We start from the raw sequence: 20365 nt of genomic DNA, 5'->3' as shown, positions 1-20365 counted from the left end.
TGGGGTCTCAGCCTTAGGGTTGTTGCCAAACACACACACACACTTTCTCCATGACATTTTCCTCCCATGCTTCCTCCCCCCAAGCCCCAGACCTGACAGCTGGAGAGATGAGTGTTATCCCCAAGTCAGGGGGCCCCATCCCTTCCTCCAAGCCTCAGACGCCTGAAACAAACACCAGAGGCCTCTTCCCAGGCCCTGCCCCCTCCCTGGGCCCTCTATAAGCTGCTCGGGGAATCAGTATCCAAAAGGCAACTGAGAGTAAATAAAGTCGTTTTTCTTTCCCATTTCCTAGACTTTGGGGGTGAAATAGTGTAATGATGTAGGGGTGCCTGGGTGGCTCAGTCGGTTAAGTTTCCGACTTCGGGTCAGGTCATGATAACACGGTTGTGGGTTTGAGCCCCGCATCGGGCTCTGTGCTGACAGCCAGCTCAGAGCCTGGAGCCTGCTGTGGATTGTGTATCTCCCTCTCTCTCTGACCCTCCCCTGCTCACGCGGTCTCTCTCTCAGAAATAACTAAAACATTTTAAAAAATAGTGTAATGATGTAAAGTGACAAGGAAGGGCCAGGCTAGAGACGACGGAGTGGACAGAGCATGTCGGAACCACTCCAGAGAGACTGCCATTTTCCAGAACTGGGAACGCAGACCCAGGTAAGGTCACCTTCCTAGAGCATGAGGTCAGGCGAGGGGACCCAGTGCGGCCTGGCTCATCCCAGGAGGAGGGGAGCCTGGGAAACTCCTGGCCGGCTCTTCCCTGTTCAGGCGCTGTTTTGCCAGGGTCTCCAGCGTTGACAGGGCTCTAACCAAAGGGCTTGATCTTCTCTGGCCCAAGGGGAGGTTCCTCTCTTCCCGCCCCTCCCCCCCTTGGCAGGTCGAACTCAGAGGCAGGAAGAAAGACCCCTGACCCTTATTCCCTTGATTCCCTCTCCTCCCCCACCTCGTTCCCCCCACACTTCTTTCTGTCTCCCCATTTTCAGACCACGGGGCTGGACCAACCCTCTACTTTTGCAGACAACCGGAGTCCCAGAGAAGGAAAGCAATTTGCTAAAATTCACACAGCAAACGAGTGGCAACAGCAAGAGTCTCTTCCTAAGATCACTCTGCTCCCCAGCGCTCCCTCCTGTTTTCCCTCCTCACCCTACCTTCTGTTGCATAAATCTGTCTGTACTTTACAGTCCTTTGGGGAACAGACCCCTCCCCCCAAACCAGGACTTAAGGGGGGGTGGGGGACTCCGTCCTGACAACCAGATGAGGACTCAGCCTGGTTTCCAGATTTGCTAAGAAGCCTGATCAGACACCCATGCCTTGGGGGGGGGGGGTTAAGAAGAGCGAGGCTGGGGGTCCCCGGCCAACAGAAAGGGGAGAGGGTGCTGCTTCCAGGCCCCGTGCCCTATTCCACTGCGTCTGGTGTTGTTGAGAATCCACCCCCAAGAGGCCCTATCCTCTCCGGTGGTGCTGTTTTTGGGCAGGCCTCCGGGTGAGCCAGAGCCAGGAATGGGAAATCTAAGGCCTGCTCTGGGGGGAGGGAGCCAGGGAGGCCACAGACAGGGGAGCAGGAGCTGGGGAAGAGCCTGCACGTTCGGCCCTAGTCTAAGGAACCAGGAAGGCAGCTTTGGGGGCGGGGGAGGCACCGCCGGGGTACCAGGCCCGGGGAGAGAGCGTCACAGACGGAGCCTGAGCAGGGACAGAGGGCTGCGGGGTGGGGGTCGACGCGGCCGGGGGCGGAGCGGGGGGACCCAGGCCGAGGCTGGGAAGAGCAGGCCCCGGGCGCACCTTCCCGCGCCGCGCCCCGCCCCCTCCCGCGCGGACGGGCGGGCGCGCGCGTCGCTCCCAGGCCGGCCCCTGCCCGGAAGAGTCACTTCCCGGACGCCGCGGGAGCCCTGGCGGAGCTATGCGAAGAATGTCCGCGCTCAGCCCGGCGGGTGGCACCTCCCGGGCCCGCGCCGCCGCCGCCGCCGCCGCCGCGCCCAGCCGCGCTCGCGCGCGGAGGGCAGGCCCCGCCCCCGCCACGCCCCCGCCCCGCGGAGCGCGGTCGCCGTGGCAACGGGATTACGGGCGCGCGGCGCTGTTTATTCTCAGCCCAGTGCCAGGAAATTCGACGGGGAGGCTGCCAGGCGCACCTCCCTGGGGTGGGGGGCTGGAGGGGGAGGAGAGAGGGTGGACCGGCGCGCCCGGGGCTCCTGCGGGAGGGAGGCAGGCTTCGTCACTGGGGGTCACTGACCCCTGCGGGGGGAGCTGCTCAGAAAGCGCTGGCTCTTTCCTGGCCAAGTTCCCTCCTCCCTGGGGAACCGAATCTCCCCCTCCAGGCTGGCGAGCCCCCTCCCTCCGCCCCCCAACGCACACTCCTTCTGTCCAGGGATCCCGTCCTTGGAGGCCCCCAGCCTGTGCTCCTGTCCTTCATTCATTCTTTCACTCCCCAAATATCTATTGAATACATCCTGTGTGTCAGAGGATTGAGCGCAGAAGGAGACAAGGCCCTGATTGTCCTGCTCTCCTGAGATTTAGCGGGGGTGACAGACAATGAACTAGTAAATATGTAAATAAAATAAATACAGACGGCTACTAGGCTACTCGTATTGCCAAGATGCATCTTCGAGTCATATTTCCAGTAGGCGGCACATCCCACATCCTGTGTCGCCCTCAGGTAGGGTGACCAGCTAGTCCTGGTTTGCCCAGCAGCCTGAACGTTCAGTTCAGCCCTGAACGTCCAACAAACCAGGCCACTTGATCGCCAGAACACACCCATTTCAGAGATGGAGAAACTGAGGCCTGGAACACAAGGGCAGTTCTTCCAGGGTCATGTGGTCGATTAGAGGATTAGAGAGAGAGCAAGAGCCCAGGGCTCTGTCAGCTCAACACTCTTCACACACACCGCCCCCCAAAGTGCGGAACTGCCTGCGGCCAGCTCCCCAGGGAGCGGATGAAATTGCTAACTCCCAGACTCCAACCTCAGCTCTTCTGAATCAGAAGGCCTGAGGATAGACCCGGAATCTGAATCCTCAACAGCTCTCCAGGTGACTCTCTGACCATTTCGTTGCCGCCTTCCGGGAAGACAAGCCCAGATCCTTCTCTCTTCCTGGGACAGGGAATTTCCTTCTTGAACCCTGACTAAGCTCATCTGGGAAATCAACAGGGAGGGAAAGCCTGGGTTCACGGCCCGCACCCCGGCAAGCGCAGGCAAGTGCAGCCCTTCCCTCTCCTGGGCTCCAGCTCCTGAGCCCTGGGCCTGAGAACAGGGGGCCCCACAGGGGAGGAGTGCGGTGTTCCTTCCCCCCAAGGCTGAGCCCTCCCAGCTGTACTGTGCTGGGAACAGGCCAGGCATTTGTGAAATCCTTGGGTGAGCCTGACCCACTGTCATGAGGACGGCCTGTGGAAGCTGGTGCAGGGAGGGGGATGGGGGGCTGTTCCCAGAAGCGGGGAGAACTCTGGACTTCCCACTCCTGAGTGCTCTGCATTACAGCATACCCTTAAGCAACAGCAGCGGCCTGGAAGGCTGCATTGCAGAGACTCAGCAGCAGCTGCAGGCTGACTTCTGAAGCCGGGGCTCTGAATGCTAAAAACCTCATGTTACCCTGGTTAAACCATCACTGTGGCCATTCCTTGCAATAATCGGGCCCAGCTTTAGGAGAAGGTTTGAAAAGCTAGATTTACAGAAAAAGAAAACAGCCAGAATGCTAGCTTGTTACTTACGTTACACAAGGAAATGTTTCCTCTGCTTCACCTCCCTTCCCCCAAATCTCCAACCTTCCTTTCCCAGAGAAAACGTTATTTGGTATCTGCAGCGCGCAGATGTTAAAGGTGAAGGCACGGAATAGAACACCTGGTCCGTCAGGAGGGCACTGCACCGGACAACCGCAGGGGGCGCTGTTCGCAATATGATCTTTGTGGATGGTGTCCCCTGAAGTTGTGTGATGGGGGGGCTGCAGTGTTTCTGAATTTTAGGGTACAGCAACAGGACATGACCCTGGCCTTAACAATGCTCCAAACCAACAACAAAAACCACCCTCCAGGTGATCCCGGTGGCGATAGGAACCCCCTTCTGGGCACCGTGACGAATGCTGGAGATCAGTGCTAAGAAGCATTCAGTCATCAAGAGGCTTACAGTCTGAAAGGGGAACCAGAGGTGAAAACCAAGAAGTATCCTAAAAAGGAATAGGTGTAAAAATAAAATGTTATACAGCCTACAGCTGGTGGCCCCAGGAGGAAATGACCTTCAGTGGTTTCCCAGAAGAGGTGACACTCGTGAGCTAAGGCAAAACGGCAGGTGTTCCCCGAGCAGGCAGGCGTGGGACAGAGGGGCATTCTAATGATCTGAAACAAGGAAATGGCCCGGAAAAGGGAAAAAAAACTTTAGGGAACTTCAAGAGGTTTGGTATGTCCCCATGGGGCACATCCCCACCAGATTCATCTTCTAAAAATACTGCTTTTATTACGTCACACACATACACAGCCCATGGCTCATCCCTGTAGGATCCATATTGGTTCCTTGGTCATTTTCTTCTAAACGGAATGGAAAGCCTAGCCTGGTAATCTCCCCACACCCTGCACCCCACGTGCCAGAGACCCTTCCTTCCACTAGGGGGGTCTCCTCACCTGCCCACCGCACACACGCTTCCCCCCCCCCCCCACTGTGAGCCCATGTCATGCTGTGTTGGGATTATCCAACCCCACTGCCCAGGCTGCCCTTTCCCTCTCTTTTGCTTTTGGTTTTTGTTTTTTAATGTTTATTTACTTTTGAGAGAGAGAGACAGCGTGAGCAGGCGAGGGGCAGAGAGAGAGGGAGTCACAGAATCCGAAGCAGGCTCCAGGCTCTGAGCTGTCAGCACAGAGCCCAATAAGGGGCTCGAAGGGCTAGAACTCACAAACCATGAGATCATGACCTGAGCTGAAGTCTGACACTTAACTGACTGAGCCACCCAGGCGCCCCCCCCCCTTTTTTTAATGTGGCTCTCTTTTGAGACTGCCCCCTTTCCCACTTCCTCCCTGAAGCTCTCCTGGACTCCTAGTCCTGGACACTTCTCTCCCGTCGTTGGAAGGCAGGCTATATGTGCATCCACAGCTGCTCATTTATCACTGGGTCATGTGGTATTATTGTTTCTTGGTTTCTTCTAACTGGGCTAGAACTCTTTGAAGGAAGAAACTCACTCATTCATTCCTTCGATGATTATTTATTAAATGCACTGTATCTTCTGTTCTTTTAGATTTTTCACAAAACCCAGCAGATTAGGTGGTACCCAGTGGAAACCCACCAGGCACTTGACCCATGGCTGCTGTACAAAAGAAGAAATGTCTTTTTTTTTTTCTCCTTTGGGAGAGAGAGAGTGTCTGAGTTGGGGAGAGGGGCGGGGCAGGGGGGGGAGAGAGAATTCCAAGCCGACTTCAAGTACAGCACAGAGCTCAACAAAGGGCTTGATCCCACAACCCTGGGATCATGATCTGAGCCGAAATCAAGAGTCAGATGCTCATCAGACTGAGCCACCCAGGTGCCCCCAAAGAAGAAATGTCTTTAAATAATGGGGTTTCAGAAGTCATTACAATACTGTCACCCACAACTTTTACTTTGGGATGCAAACAGGCATCTTTTATTTTTAGTGCCCTATGTTTGCATAAACATTCTGTTCTGTTAAACAGTCTGTTCTTCTCAATGCATCCTGGTACATGGTATCGTTCCACATTCCCTACATGCCTCTGATGCAAGTGAGGCAGGTAAAATGAAATCGATTGCGTTTTCCAGATGAGCAAATCGAGGTGTAGAGGGGATTTAGACCCGCCTCAGATCGCACAGATAATTAGTGGTAGAAGCAGACTTAGAACATAGATCACTGGTCTTTGGGTCCAGTGCCCTTCCCACAACTGCCAGCATCTGTGTGTGAGAGCCCCCACCACCCAGGACCTCCATCTAGCAGCGGCTGTGAAGGCTCCCCAGGGGATTCAAATGGCCGCTGAGTCCACACAGGCCAGCTCAGCCCTGGGAGACAGTCCTGGGGCCGTCATTCTTGATGATGAGAACTTGCCTGGTCGCGGGGAGCACCAGAACCTTCCATCTCCCAATAGGCAAAAGCCTCAGATGGGCGCGCCCAATGCTCATAGAATTCCCAAGGAAATTCCGGCAAGACCTGTGGCCAACCCAATGTGCAAGATTTTGCTCGAAGCCTCGGAGAACCCCAATATTACCCTGAACTCTTCTTCCTGGAAGCTAGGGAAATAGATGAGATGACCTCTGTGTAACTTTTTCTGTTACAGAACCCTGTGGAAAGGAGGCTGGAGGGAGAGGAAGCCGGCGCTGGGAGGGAGTGCTCCTCCAGCTGTTCCGTGCGGTGCTCCTCGGCTCCTGGAGAAAGTGGGCAAGAGGGTCTGGCAGGAAGGCTACCCAGGAGAGGATGCTTGGAGACCCACCGGCTTTGCCTGGTGGGGGGGGGGGCAGTCAACGGCTGTGGCATTCTGCCCTGCACACTGGGGCTTCCCCGCTGGACTCCTCGTGGCCATCACTCCGGGGTTTGGCCGGGAACTCAGCAAGGACCCTGACCAGGCTCCAGCCAGAGCCCTGGAGTGGAGGGAGGAGCCCAGGAGAACAGCCCGCCGGCCCGTGGGCAGGCTGCCAGACCTCTCCCGTCTAAGAGAAGGAGCTGAGAAGGTCAGCCAAGGGGCCCAGCTGCAGCAAGAGACTTTGTGCCCACAGCAGGCTGAGGACTGAGCTGGTCGGTCTTGAGTGTCAAAGGGGAGGGGCCTCAACCCAGGCAGAGTCCGCAGGCCCTGGGGTCACCGGGCTGGGCGGAGAGAGATTTGGACCAGAGCCACTGAAAAGGGCCAGATGCCCCGTAGAGGCTGCAGACCCCCAAGGGACAGGCGGGGAAGGGGTCACAGATGACGGGACGACTTCCTGGACGTGCACAGGGTGGACACCGTGCGGCATGCACGTGCTGAGCTCCCTCCGTCTATAAATGCAGCACATGGTACCACCCCTCGGAGGTGCACTGTGTTATCTTTCCATGGGCCCATGTGTGACAGTGAGTCATCACCCCAGGCCTGGTCCCCACCGTCACCGATACAGCTAACCAGGAGGCGACTGACCAGGACTCAGGGCGAAGCTGCTGGCCGGGGTCCCAGCTCTTCTCTGGGAGGAGAAAGCAGGCCTGGCCCAGGATCCAAAGGTGTCCCCAGCCTGTGAGGCCGGGAGGATTCAAGTCACGGAACCAGCCTGCCCAGGATGAGGGTGGAGGTCTGCTCCCCCGTCTCAGGGGCCCTTCTGGCTAGTCTCTGGAGGGTTCTGTGGGAAACAGACCAGGACCGCTGGCCTGTGGAGTAAGAATAAGACAGGTTCACGGTCCCACAGCGCTCCCCTTGGCCCTGCCCCTGGACAAAGAGTACCCCCACCAGCGTCTTGTATTCATTTCACAAACACCGTCAAGTCGCCAGTGCGCCAAGCTCTAGTCTAAGCACTTGAAACGTGAACGGTTAATTCTCCAGGAACTCTATGACTGAGGTCCTAGGATTGTCCCCAGTTATTTCGTGGAAGGAACGGCCAAATAGCTGGTACTGTGACTCGCCCCAAACCATCAGCTAACCAGGAACAGAGCTGGGGTCCCTGGCCACGGCCAGGACCTGCTAACCCCACTGAGGTTACTGGCATGGGAGCTGCCCCACCCCCCACTCCCGGACTGGTAGAGGGCAGAGCGCGGGCTGTAGGGGAGGAAGCTGGGTGTGTGCCCCCATCACTGCTTCCTGGCAAAGGACTTTGGGCGAGCACCTCATGGCCTTGCCTTGGTTGCTAATCTCTCCATGGAGGATCTCAACAACGCCCGCTCATACAAGGCCAAGTCAAAGCTTTATTTTTACTAGCAGGGGCTCCCTGGGATCAGCAAGATCTGAACATGTCCAGTTCACCCAACATCCAGCCCCACGCACTCCCGCCTGGAGGAAAGTGGCGGGGCCACCGGCTCTGTGGTTTCCTGTCCCCAGAGAGAGGGAGGAAGACGCGGAGGGAGCACTTCTTCCCGTCTCCTCCTTGGTCTCTTCCAGCTTTTGCTTTGTGCGTCTGCTCCATTTCCTTCTTGTTTTCCTCAACTGCCCTCCGTCTGGCTTTTGGTGGTTGTACGACCTTCCCGCGGAGTCGCCGTAGCAAAGGACCGCGCACTGGGAAGTTTAAAACAAATGGACTTCCTCGCGGTTCTGGAGGTCAGAAGTCCAAAGTCAAGGTGTTCCTGGGACTGCACTCCCTCTGGAGTCTGGGGGCGGTGGGGGGGATTCTCCTGCACTTCCCAGCTTTGGTGGCTGCCAGCAGGTCCTTGCCAGTCCTGGGCTAATGGATGCGTCACTCCGTCTCTGCCTCTGTCTTCACGTGGCCTTCTTCTCTGTGTGTCTGTGTCCAAACCCCCTCTTCTTCTAAGGACACCAGTCATTGGATCGGGGCCCAAACTCATCCAGCATGACCTCATCGTAACTAATTACATCTGCAAAGACCCGATTTCCGAATTAGGTCACATGCACAAGTTCCATGTGGACAAGAATTTTGGAGACACGATTCAAGCCAGTTCTGGGGGGGGGGGGGTTGGTTCTGCAGGATCTCAGATTAGGAACTTTTTTTTTCTTTTTTTCCTTGAATCTTTCAGGAAGAGCCTGAGAAAGGTGTCCTTCTTTGCTCTTGGGGCGTAGGGACGAGCAGAACGTCCCTTTAGGCTCTGTTAAGGACACCTTGAGCAGAGGACAGACTGAAGAGGTGCCCACGGATGAAGCCCAGTAGTGGGTCTAGCCAAGGACTGCATGGCCAAGGGCAGTGTCTCTCAGGGAGGGGGCACGTGGCCAGAGCCCGCCTGGCACGGCCGAGTCCCCCACAGACATTGCCTCATTTAGCTGCAGAGATGCTTCCTGCATTTCTCTGGTGAAGAGCTCTGTCTTAGCAACCTCAGATGACCCCTCACACAAGAAAGAACATCCTCTAGAAAGCTTATTCGGAGCCTCCATGGTCAAGGCGAGGGGGGTGGGGCAGGAGGAGCCCCAGGGCCAGGCGTGGGAAATCTGGCCAGTACCCCAGCTCCTTGGCATTGTTACCCAGGGAAAAGTCCAGGGGATGCCCGACAGCCAGCTCTTTGCAACGCCCTGGGTTCCTGACAGTGAGGTGGCCACGGGCACACAGCAGTCTCCGTCCCTCAGATGTCCCTGTTGAATCCAAACACCCAGGCTGGGGACAGCTGGGGACTGGATGTGGGCTTTCATCTGCATCTTCGCTGTGGTCAGAGAGGAGGCGGGATGGGGGAAGCCTCCGGGTGCTCCTTGAGAGCTTAAGGTCAGGTTCTCGGTCTTCCACGGCCCCTTCTCTCTGCCCACGCTGCTGCCCTTCACCTGCAGCTGAGGTCTCTGGGCAGACCTCTGGCTCTGACAGGCTCTCTGGAGCACCCGGGTCTGACTTCTAGAACCTGGGAAAGGAGAGCGGGAGGATGCCAAGAAGGCACGAGGTTGTGTTCCTACCTGAACCCCATCACAGGAAGGGGACCGCCCTGCCCCAGGGCACCCGCAGCTGCTCTTCCCGGGACAGGAAGTCAGCTGAGTGCCGGGCAGGTGGTGAGTGGGGGAGGGGCTCAGGCACCTGCCCGGGTGTGTGTGGGGGGGGCATCTGCTCCGATTCCCACACACTCCGGAGGACAGAGAGTAGGGATTAGGAGCTGAAACTTTCATCCCCGTTCACTTTGCCCCCTCGTCGCTAGGAGACCTAGGCAGGCTTCCCATCTGTACAATGGGGATATTAACCGTCTCCGCTTCCTAGGGCTGCTGTGATGGTTCAGTAAGTGAACACCCGCATTGCCCAGTACGCAGGGAGTGCCAGGTCAACGCTGGCTGCCCTGATGCTCCTGAAAAGGGGCTGAGCCCTTGAACACACTCGATCTCTTACAAATAATCTGGCACTTCTGTAGCGGCCTGGCCTGCTTGGGGGAGGAAGGGTGATCTTCCAAGCAGCCCACGCCCCGGTCTACGAACTCTCCCTGGGAAAAGAGTGGCACCCTCCCTCCCCTTCTCACATGGGGTGAGCCCTTCCTGCGCCAGGGCCCCTCTCTGGCCGGCCCTGCCCGACCACAGGACAATCAGGCTTTCGGCCAGGCAGTTACAGTAAGCCAGGCCCGCCCTTCCTCGCAGGGGGTACCACGGTGCCCCGGTCCAGAGCCTCGCTGGCTTCCCATCGAGGAGGGAAGAGGGGGATGGAGAGGCCCTTCTTTGCCAGGTGCGCTGGGCTGGCTCTTACCCCCCCTCCCCCCCCAGAACACTCTGGTCTTTCCCAGTGATTTCCAGCGGCTGCCTTGTCCTGGCAACCGCCAGACCCAAGCTGCAAAGGGCAGCTGAAACAGCAAATGATGTTCAGGAGAGGCTGACTCACTCCAGCCAGGCTGCGCCCTCCGTGAATATTTTTGGACCCCAGCCTGGGATTCCTGCAGGTTCCGACAACAAGTTGGACCATCCTCTTGCATGAGGCACGTTCCAAGGTAACCCTGAGGTGGGGGAGGGAGGAGGGGAAAGGGCCCTGGCAAGGGTGCTGGTGCACCCGCAGCTCCCGCTCCGGGCCCAGGGGGACAGGACAGGGACATGGGAAGGCCTCACTGATCCCAGGCCTGACGGAGGAGGACGGGGCCGGGGAGAAGAGAGGACCCCATTTATAGAGCCCGGGCACATTCCATAATTATTCTATCTTAATCGTAACAACTCTGTATGGTAGATATGAGTAATCACAGGTTAATAGAGAGGAAACTGAGGCTGGGAGCCGAGAGGGGAGGCGGGGTGAGGGGTGGAGCCTGCTGGGGCAGAAAGGGAGGTGCGCACAGAGTTTGGCCAGGACTGCTTGGCCCCAGGACTGCCTCTGACGGCGAAGCCCACACTTCACAGGCCTGGCGGGAGGAGGGTGCAGACCCGGGTAGGGGTGTCCCTGGAGGCCGGCCCTGCCGCCCCTCCTCCGCGGGCTCCCCCCAACCTGCTCGCCTCTCTCCCCGCCAGCCCCCAGGTCCGTGCCCACGGCAACCCCTCCTCCAGGCGCCGCGTGCAGGGAGAGGGACCGCACCGGCGCCCAGGCCGCGCTGCCGCGGGCTGCGCATTCCTCAGCCTTTCCATCAGCGCGGCCGGCCCCCGACGGGCTTCCCCGCGGCTGCGAGGTCAGCGCCCCACCCCGCCGCCTCGGGGTCGGTCGCGCGCCCGCGTCCCGGCCCCTCCCCGACGCCGGTCCCCGCGCGGAGATCCCGGCCCCCTCCCGGGTGCGCCCTCCGCCCACGCCCCTGCCCCACCTCCCCGAATCCCACGTTTGGGACCCCGGCCCTGTCCCACCTCCCCGGTCCGCCACAGGGCCCCTGCCCCGCCCGGATGTCCGCGCCCGGGGATCCCGGCCTGCGCCCCTCTCCCCGGGTCCCCGCGTCCCGGAGCTGGGCGGCCTCCCGCGCCCTCCGGCCGCTGCCCGCGGGCCTCCGGGCCGGGCCGAGCCCTATTTCGGGCGCTGGCGCTGCGGGCCCAGGCACCCCTGCCCGGAAAGGAGGCTATTCTGGGCCGGGCCCGCCGAGCAGCTGTGGTCCCAGGGCTTCCCGGCAGGGTGCGCGCCCGGGACAGAGGGCACCCTAGGGCAGGGCTCTCCTCCCTCCCCACCTTCCTCCCAGGCCGCGCCCAGCTCCTCCCCTTTCTGGCCAGACCCAGGTCCTCTCCTGGGCCAGGAACATTCTCTGGTGTCAGGTCACCGACAGAGTGTGTCCAGACGCTGTGGTCACCGCGCACCCTCTTCCATAGCTCCGTGCCGCCGCCGCCGCCACCGCCACCCCAGCGGCCGCTCCCCCTGCTCCCACCTCTCTGTGGGGGGCTCTTCCCAGCACCCTGTGCTTGTACCTAGGCGTGGTCCCCGGCCCCGTGTGTCCGTTTGCCTGCCTTTCTTGCCCGTAGCCCCTCACCCACGTGTCTGTAGTGTTCGGCATCAAATCCCCACTGCCCAGTACAAGACGGATCCCCCCATATGGTCATTGGATGAAAGTTGTTACATGGTCACATCTGGTATCACATTTAGGACACTGGACTCCAGTCCCTGGGGGCCTTTTTACATTTTGTTCGGCAAAACCTTCTGATGACCATATAGCCGCCCCCTGGGCCCCTTCCCCCACCAGAGGGGGTGACCGTTTCCCTGGTGGCCTTGGCTTGGTGAATGAAGCCTCAGGCATCCGCACATGTGACCCGGGTCCCTTTGGGCTCACTCTGACCTTAGGCTCCATTGCTGGATTCCTCAGGGCCACGCTCTCCATCTGTGAACCAGGATAAAAATCTCTGTGGTCTAGCCCACGTCACGGTCAGAAAGAGGCAGCCTATATGCAACACCATCAGAATGCAAGCCGCTGCATTATCTAACCCAAGTCCCCCTCTCCTGACCCTGACCGGTATGGTTTCCCGAAGAAGAGCTCAGGGAAGGGAGGGGGGAAGCTCACATCTGTCCGTGCTTTCTAGATGTGTCACATACTCCATCCCATTCAGCCCACAGCTTCTCAAACTTTCATGTCAGCGTGAACCATCGGATCTTGTGGAAATGCAGACTGATGCCTCAGGCCTCTGGCGGGGACTGAGATGCTGCGCTTCTGGCAGCCCCCGGCGGTCTCCCTCCTGACAGCCCCCACTGCACCAAGGAGGAGGAGGAGGGACTCTCTGACAGGCCCCCCTACTGTTCTGATGACAGCACTGAGGTTTAGGGAGATTCAACTGCTCGGGTAAGGTGGTGAGGTCAGCGCTTAGGCTCAGCCGGCCACCGAATGGGAATGTAATATCCCCTCCCCTGTGGCCCTGGCTGCTGGGGTCCCCAGATGCTCCACCCTTGGCCCCACACTCCCTCCCCCCTACAACCTACACCCCTCAGCTTGCTTTCTTTTTCTTTTAAAGCATCTCACTAGGGGTGCCTGGGCGGCTCAGTAGTGATCTCAGGTTTGTGAGTTCGAGCCCGGCATCGGGCTCCGTGCTGACAGCTCAGAGCCTGGAGCTGCTTTGGATTCTGTGTCTCCCTCTCTCTGTGCCCCTCCCCCATTCACACTCTGTCTTTCTCTCTCTCTAAACAAATAAACATTAAAAACAAGTTTTTGATATGTAAAATTAAAATTTTTTATATTTAAAATGTAAAAATAAAGGGTCGCACTAATACCTGTGAGTGGTGAAATGTACTAACTGTATTCTTAGCCTCAATGAAAGCAATTAAGTTATAGATGAATAAAAAATGAAACTTGTCCCCATACCCAGCTCCCCTTAGCTCACCGCCTCCCGAAAAAGAAATACAGTCTCCAATTCACTACCGGTTCTTTAACTGATGCTGTATAGTTTTGTTTACACCTTGGGTTAGCCACGGTTTACACTGTAGGATATGGGTAAAAGGTCAGGCCAAAAGCCACCAAACCAGGGATGGCAATCTGGTGAAAAAGAGAGAGAGTGAGCGGCTGAGAGAGAGAGAAGAAAGTGTGGTTCAGCTCTGGGCCCAGGAAGAGGCAGGAAACCACTTTCTCCCCAGCGCCCTTTCCTTCTGGCTTTCAGGGCAAGCTGGAGCAGGTGAGGGGAAACCCAGCTCCCCAGCACCCTGGCCCATGAATAATTAACAGGCACCCAGTGCTTTGACTCAGTAGGTAGTTTATACTTCCTGGTGGGGAGGCCGGGCCGCCAACGTCATGTGTAAATGGAAGGTGATCAATTGGCGATTAATTAAAAGTGGAAGTGACTGGGAATGCAGAATTGGCCCAACAGAACCCGTGGGGAAGGCGGGGTTTTTCAGAGGTGCGGCTGGGCATGGGGGGGGGGGGCGGGCGGCAGTACCGGAAACGTCGTGCTCTCCTGAAAGGCGTCTGACCCATCCCGGGGGCCTGGCCCCGCCACTCACAGATGGGGCTCCTAAGTGAGGGGGCCTCAGGCTGGGGTCCTGCACTGACGTGTGCTGCTGGGGGGGGGGAGGGGGGGAGGGTTCCTTTCCTTCCCGCTCCTGCTCAGCCCGGCTGGGTGCCCCCCACCCCCCTCTATCCCTCCCTTCTGGGGCTGAAATGAGGCCAAACAGTGAGTTGCCTTTAAAGATGGACGTTTTCTCAGACTTGGGAAATTGGGGAAAAACCACAGGTCTCCTTTCTGAGAGGGAAGGAACAGGGCCCACGCGGGGCGTGGGGGAGGGGCCCGGGGACAGGGGAGGGACTGGGAAATCTCACCATGCCCACTTCTGCTTTGCAGAGCCGCTCTCACCTCATAACTTCCCCTGAAGTACCCACCGGCCATTTGCATATGTCTCGTTGAAATTCCGAGTAGGAGCGGAGCGTCACCCTCACCGCCCCCCCAGGGGGCAGCTGGAACACCACTGGGGAACCAGGGGGTGGGGACAAGTAACCCTGGGACCAGCAGTGACTGCCCCGAACCGTCCCCTGGCTGATTCACTCTTATTCAATAGACGGGCCATTTTCCTAGAATATTGCAACAGGGGGATGAGGGGTTTTCCAGAGATTTCCACTCTCCCGATGACCCAGCCCTGAGCCCCTCGAGTGGAACCCAGGAGGACTCCCACCACAAGGGCCGGGCATCTGCCCTCTGACCGATGCCACCTCCATTTCTTGTGTTCTCACGGGGCCCAGCTGGGTCTCTCCAGCTGTGCCCACAGCAGGCTCCGGGGCGGGTTTTTCTTCCTTAATGCGTATTTGTTCAACGGATGGGATGACTGGAAGTTACTTACCCCTCATAAAGAAACCGGAAGGCAACACAGTTTTAAAATTCTTTAAAAAAAGAAAAATCCATCCTTTTACCCCCTTCACTTTTTTTTTTTCTTAACGTTTATTTATTTATTTTGAGACAGACAGAGCACGAGCAGAGAGAGAGGGAGACACAGAGGCCGAAACAGGCTCCAGGCTCCGAGCTGTCACCACAGAGCCCCCCATGGGGCTCGAACCCACGAACCGAGAGATCATGACCTGAGCCGAAGTCGGACGCTTAACCAACTGAGCCACCCAGGCGCCCCTAGCCCCTTCACTTTTATTGTCCCCTTCCTTTCTGTCGTAAATGCTCCCCATTCTAAACCCTAAAGCACTGAGAGCGAAGCGCTTTGTGGGGAGAACCAACCGAGTCTCACTCCCCTCCCCTCCCCCCACCCCATCCCTGGATTTTGTCCTCAAGGAGGTGGGAAGCAACCTTCGCCTTGGCCTTGGGCTCAGGGGTCGCGCTGGCTGGTGGTGGGGAGGCTGATGTTTCATCTCCAGGAAAGGACTGTCATCGTGGGCTCACTGTTCACGCAGGGTGATTCCCTGGGGGCTTAGAAGAGCTAAGGAAAGAGGGACGGGGAATGTCAGGTGGGTCCTCTAGACTTTAGGGGATATTTTTTCAAAAAGTTCAGGGAATTCTGGCCAACAAGAGCTGTAGGTGCTAAGAGTGAAAACGGGCCGAGGAAAACCGATCAACGTGGGGAGAACGTCAGGGTTGGGATAATCCAGACACAGAAGGTCTCAGTGAGAAAGAAGGGCAGCGGGTGGATGCAGGGAATACAGCGCCAGGACCTTCTAGGGAGCTGAGGTCCGAGTTCAAAAGGAGCAGAGAAGAGGGGGGAGAAAGGGGGCGCTCTCAGCCAGAAGTGAGTGCAAAAGGAGAGTCCCAGCTCTTTGGTGAGAAGACTGAATCGAGTCCAAGAGGAAAGACAGCAACTGCCTTTGTGTAGTGTCTGTTGTGCACCAGTCAACCCCCAAAGGCCTTCAGTTCCAGAGCCCCGCGGAGCACGGGGTGTGGTGCTCCTCCTACAAGAGAGCCCCTCAGGGGCGCCTGGGTGGCTCAGTGGGTTGAGCGTCTGACTTCAGCTCAGGTCACGATCTCACGGCTCATGGGTTCGAGCCCCGCGTCGGGCTCTGTGCTGACAGCTAACCAAGAGCCTGGAGCCTGTCTCGGATTCTGTGTCACCCTGTCTCTCTGACCCTCCCCTGCTCACACTGTGTGTGTGTCTCTCTCAGAAATAAACAAAACATTAAAAAAATTAAAAAAAAAAAAGAGAGAGAGCACCTCGAGGTGGCCACACCCTTCCCTCTTCTCCAAAAGGCTCCCAAGGCCACAAAAAAAGACTCGGCTTCCGTTGCTTCTCCGTCACACTCAGAAAGAAAGCGGGACAGGTCGACATGGAGGGGAACTGAAATCCCACGGGGGGGCTGAAAGAGTGGGAGGGCAGGGGGGGGCTCTGAACCAACTCAGGTGTCCGTGCAGGGCTGCCCTTCTGGGACAGAAGGGAGCTCACGCCCCTGGCTGGGGAGAGGTGACTTTTCTGTTATCCTGGGGATGGGGAGAGCGACTGGAAGATGGGCAAACCAGGCCCCTGTAGAGCAGGAAGCAGATCCAGAAGCTGGAAACCAGTGAGGATGATGGTAATCACCAGCTGAACTCTGGAATGAATCATTAAACAAATTCATTTATTATGCCCTTAGTCAACAAATATTTTTGGAGCGTCTCTGTGTTGGGCACGGGGGTGAGCTCTTAAATTGGCGTGAACTCTTCCCTAAAGGACTTCGCAGCTACAAGCAGGGAGATCGCAATATATAATTATTGTAACGGGAACTACTTTTAGCAGAGACATACAGATAAAACACTATGGGGACTCAGATCGCACTTAGAAAAGGCAGACCGTGAGAGCTGAGCTTATTGGAAGGAAGGAGCCAGACATGTTCATAATAGGCCTATATCTGCCAGTGTTTAAAACGGCAAAGAAGGTTTGGAATCCACTCACATGGGGTCTGTCGCACAGGATATGTCCTTTAGTGCAACATGACACAGCCAATAAAAATTGTTTCTGTAGCTGTACATCTGCTCGTATGTGAAGATATTCACAAAATAGAAGTGAAAACAGACCACAAAAGACTATTTAGGTCTGACTGCATTTTTTAGTGTTTTGGCTTATTTCTAGATGTTTCTAGAAACTTGTAGAAAGACATACCAAAGGTTTGGAGTGCTCACTTATCCCTGCAAAGTGGGGTTTGGAATGCTCTGAAATTCTTTTTTCATGGAGCTCTATTTTGGAAATGTAATGAACACTGTCGTTTTTCGAGGGTAGAAAGGAATTGATGAATGCACTGCGCCCACCCCCACCAGGAGGGAAGTCTCAGGCGCAGACCAAGTCCTGTTCAACATTTTCATCAATGAGTCAAGGAAAGAGCATGAAGGCACATAGAACAAAGCTGGGGGGTCACCCAACTCATCTGGATGCAAAATGATGACCGGCTAGGACACAGCAGGTGGGAAGACAAGACTAAGCATAGAGTCCTCAGTGAGGGGCCCTGGGGGCCCCGGAAAAGTGGACCCTGGGAGGAAAGACATAGAGGTGCAAGTTGACTGCACATGAGTTCACGCTCGGGTGTCCCTGGGACACCAGAAAGCTACCACAGCCCGGGTCCTTGTCAGGACGGCCTGGTCTGCAGTCCTCTGTGGCCCAAGAGGAGGAAGCGTGTGGACGATCACAGAGAGATGATGCCGCCCCCAGATCAAAGAACAAGGGAAGTTTCCAGGAGGCTGATTTCAACGCAGTACAACAGTGAAAGGGGAAAATGCCAGACCCGCAGGCCCCATCATCGTATCCAAGCCTCCCAAGAGCCCACGCCCTTGGCCACGCAGAACAGGGAGGGAGGCCGGGAGTCTCTTCCAGCACAGGGCGCTGACCACCGGGGAGGCTGGACCGGAGGACCCCAGGCGTCTCCCCCAGCAAGCCGTGCTTGCACCCAGGAAGTGGAAAGTGACCCCGACAGACAGGGGCCTTGGGTAGGGGTGGCCCCGGGGAAGCCAGCACTGGCTGACTGGCCGTTGGAGGGATGGCAACAGCCTGGTGACCGCACAGAGGAGAGGAGGGGTCAAGGGCAGGAGGAAAAGAGGGAAGAGAAAACACACTCAGGAGAGAGAGAGCGCGAGAGGAACAAAGGGAAGTGCGGGAGAGGGAAAGTGGGGAACCGGTTGGGAGAGGCTGGTGAGCCGTGGAGGTGGGAAGGGAGGGCGGGTGGCTGGGTGGGGACCCACTGGGGGTGGGTCAGAGGGGGCGGGGCTTGCTGCCGAGGGCTGGTGCCACTGCCTGCTGCGTCTGAGTGCCTCAGTGTCAGGGACAGCAGGTGCTAGTAGGTTTCAGAAAATGAAGCCCAGAGCTGTGCCAACCCTTCCAGATTCGCCCTGGAGCTGGGGCGACAAAGCACGGGTACACGCACAGAAAAGCAGAAAGCACAGCCCCTCACAGGGTAGGATCGGGCAGGGCGGACTTGGGAGTCATGAAGACTAAGTTCAAATCCAGGCTTGGCGCTGTGTGCCCTCAGGCAAGTTCCTTAACCTCTCTGAGCCTCAGTTTCTTTCTCCACTATGAGGATAAATGAGACCACGGATGCATTGCCACTGGGTCCCGTCCCTGCCATAACTTTAATGTTGAAGGGAGCAACCTCAGCCCTAGGTGAGAAGAAAGGGTGGAGAGGTCAGGGAGTCTAGGAGAGAGGACTCAGTCTGGGCCTTGGTCAACGTCGGGGGAGCGACGGGGGGGAGCCGTGGAGCTTGAGCTGCGCAGGCTGGAAGCGGCCAGGGCCCCGGGGGACCGGGCACCCAGACACCGGGGGCGTCTGCATGACAGCTGAGTGTAACAAGGCCCCCTGCGAGCACACACATGGCGGGGGGCAGCCAGCGGATCAGGGGCCTTGGCAGAGGCTCATGCCTTTGCAGACGGTGGGGAATTCCTAAGGAGTGTCCAGCACTGTGAATGTGTCCACAAGTGGCTGGAAAACTCCAGAGGCTGTGGCAGAGCTGGCAGAGGGCACACTCGGCCAGCCTCCTGAGGCTGAGGCAGGGGCCTCTCCGGCCCAGGGCTCCAGGCCCACGTCCTCCGCAGCAGGCCTCCCTGGAATGACTACGGTGGGGTGCAGAGCCCCCTCTTTGGGGGATGTCTCTGGCCGGGGGGGGGGGCCCAGCTGCTATCCCAGCCTCAGGGAGGGAGGGTACAGAGCCACCCCGTGACTCACTGTGCCCACTTCCTGCCACACAGAACCCTTGGCTGAGTCACCGGCCCCCCAAAGGGAAAGACTGGCCACAAGGCCGGAAAGCTGGAGCCCAATGGTGGCGGAGTAGAGGGCGCTGGCCCCACGGGCCCGCCGCCGCCGTCTCCCATGGCCAGGGCCAGTCTCCTCCGGGCAGCACCAAGCGACCACCAGCACGACTGACTCTGCTGGTATCCCCACCCCCCCACACCCTTGCAAACGAAAACAAGACAAGAAACCCCAACTTTTTATTTTGAAATGATTTCAGGCTGGTAGAAAAGTTGCAAAAGTGCTACAAACAATTCCCGTACACCCTTCGCCCGGACACCCCCAATGGAGAGGGTCTCAGTTAACATTTCTCTTCCCGTTTCGCTCCCTACTTTCTTCCCAGGCCATTCGAGGGTAAGCCACAGACAGCATGCCTCTTTCTCCCCGAAACATGCCTGGGTGTGCGTCCCCCGGAAAACAGGCTTTTCTTCCAGAATCACTGCACAGAGGCCTCCCCATCTCCTGGGCGCAGGGGTGGCCGGGGGCAGGCAGGGGAGAATCACCTGGCCAAACCTGGCCAGAGGTCAGCACCCCAAGTTCTTCCCTCGTGCTGGGCCTCTGTGAAATTGGAGACTGCAATTCACCGCAGGGGTGAAGCTTTGAGGCACAGGGAGAGACCCCTGTATAAATTCTCCCTTCCTCCCTGCATCTGTCCTCATATCCATTGTAGTCGGGCTCTTGGAAGGTAGCCCGGGAGACAGCAATCAGACACATCACAGACTCAGGGACAGGCTGTCACCCAGGGTCCTGGCACACAGAAGGGAGCCCCATGCTTGGGGTCCTGGCTGCACAGTCACCTTGTCTGTCTTTCTTTCTTTCTTTCTTTCTTTCTTTCTTTCTTTCTTTCTTTCTTTCTTTCTTTCTTTCTTTCACATTTATTTATTTTTGAGAGAGACAGAACATGAGCAGGGGAAGGGCAAAGAGAGAGGGAGACACAGAATCCGAAGCAGGTTCCAGGCTCCCAGCTGTCAGCACAAAGCCCGACGCGGGGCTCAAACCCACGAACCGTGAGATCATGACCTGAGCCGAAGTCAGACACGAAACCGACTGAGCCACCCAGGCGTCCCACCTTGTCATTCTTAATCGTGGCGTCTTGCTGTTTGTGTTTTCTAAGTGAAGTCCAGTGGGACAGTGGCTCCTCGCTCCCATGGGGTCCGGCCCCTTCCTTCCAGGGATAGGTTCTTGGTCACAACTCTGCCCCCCATACCCCCAGCAAGCCTGCCACCCCTCCCCCCACATACCCAGGCCTTACAAGTCTATAGGGCACGGGCCACCACAGCCTTGGGGAGCACAGCCCCCTGCCCTCTTGAGCCAACTGAATGGCCACAGGAGTGATGTC

General features: G+C 57.6%; 1 protein-coding gene across 1 annotated transcript; it reads right to left on the bottom strand.

Moving 5' to 3' along the window:
- Nucleotides 1–8422: 8422 nt before the first annotated feature.
- Nucleotides 8423–11594, bottom strand: LOC120228237. Its single transcript, XM_039226517.1, has 3 exons — nucleotides 11300–11594; nucleotides 10365–10476; nucleotides 8423–9411 (listed from the first exon to the last, which is right to left on the bottom strand). Exons 2-3 carry the CDS (start codon nucleotides 10453–10455, stop codon nucleotides 8744–8746), a joined length of 759 nt encoding a protein of 252 aa, XP_039082448.1. The 5' UTR covers nucleotides 10456–10476; nucleotides 11300–11594; the 3' UTR covers nucleotides 8423–8743.
- Nucleotides 11595–20365: the final 8771 nt, after the last annotated feature.

This window comes from Hyaena hyaena, unplaced genomic scaffold (genome assembly GCF_003009895.1).
Source record: "Hyaena hyaena isolate Hyena2069 unplaced genomic scaffold, ASM300989v1 scaffold_21, whole genome shotgun sequence".
Taxonomy (NCBI): domain Eukaryota; kingdom Metazoa; phylum Chordata; class Mammalia; order Carnivora; family Hyaenidae; genus Hyaena; species Hyaena hyaena.
Note: the sequence above shows the minus strand (reverse complement) of the source record. Positions and strands in the feature narration are given on the sequence as shown.

Bases quoted from the DNA above. Each gene is read 5' to 3' on its own strand.
- LOC120228237 (XM_039226517.1), bottom strand. From the start codon at position 10,455: ATGCAAGAGGATGGTCCAACTTGTTGTCGGAACCTGCAGGAATCCCAG. The intron at 9,412-10,364 runs GTGAGTCAGCCT...CTCCTTTCCCAG, and splicing joins GAGGGCGCAGCCTGGCTGGA to GTTCTAGAAGTCAGACCCGG.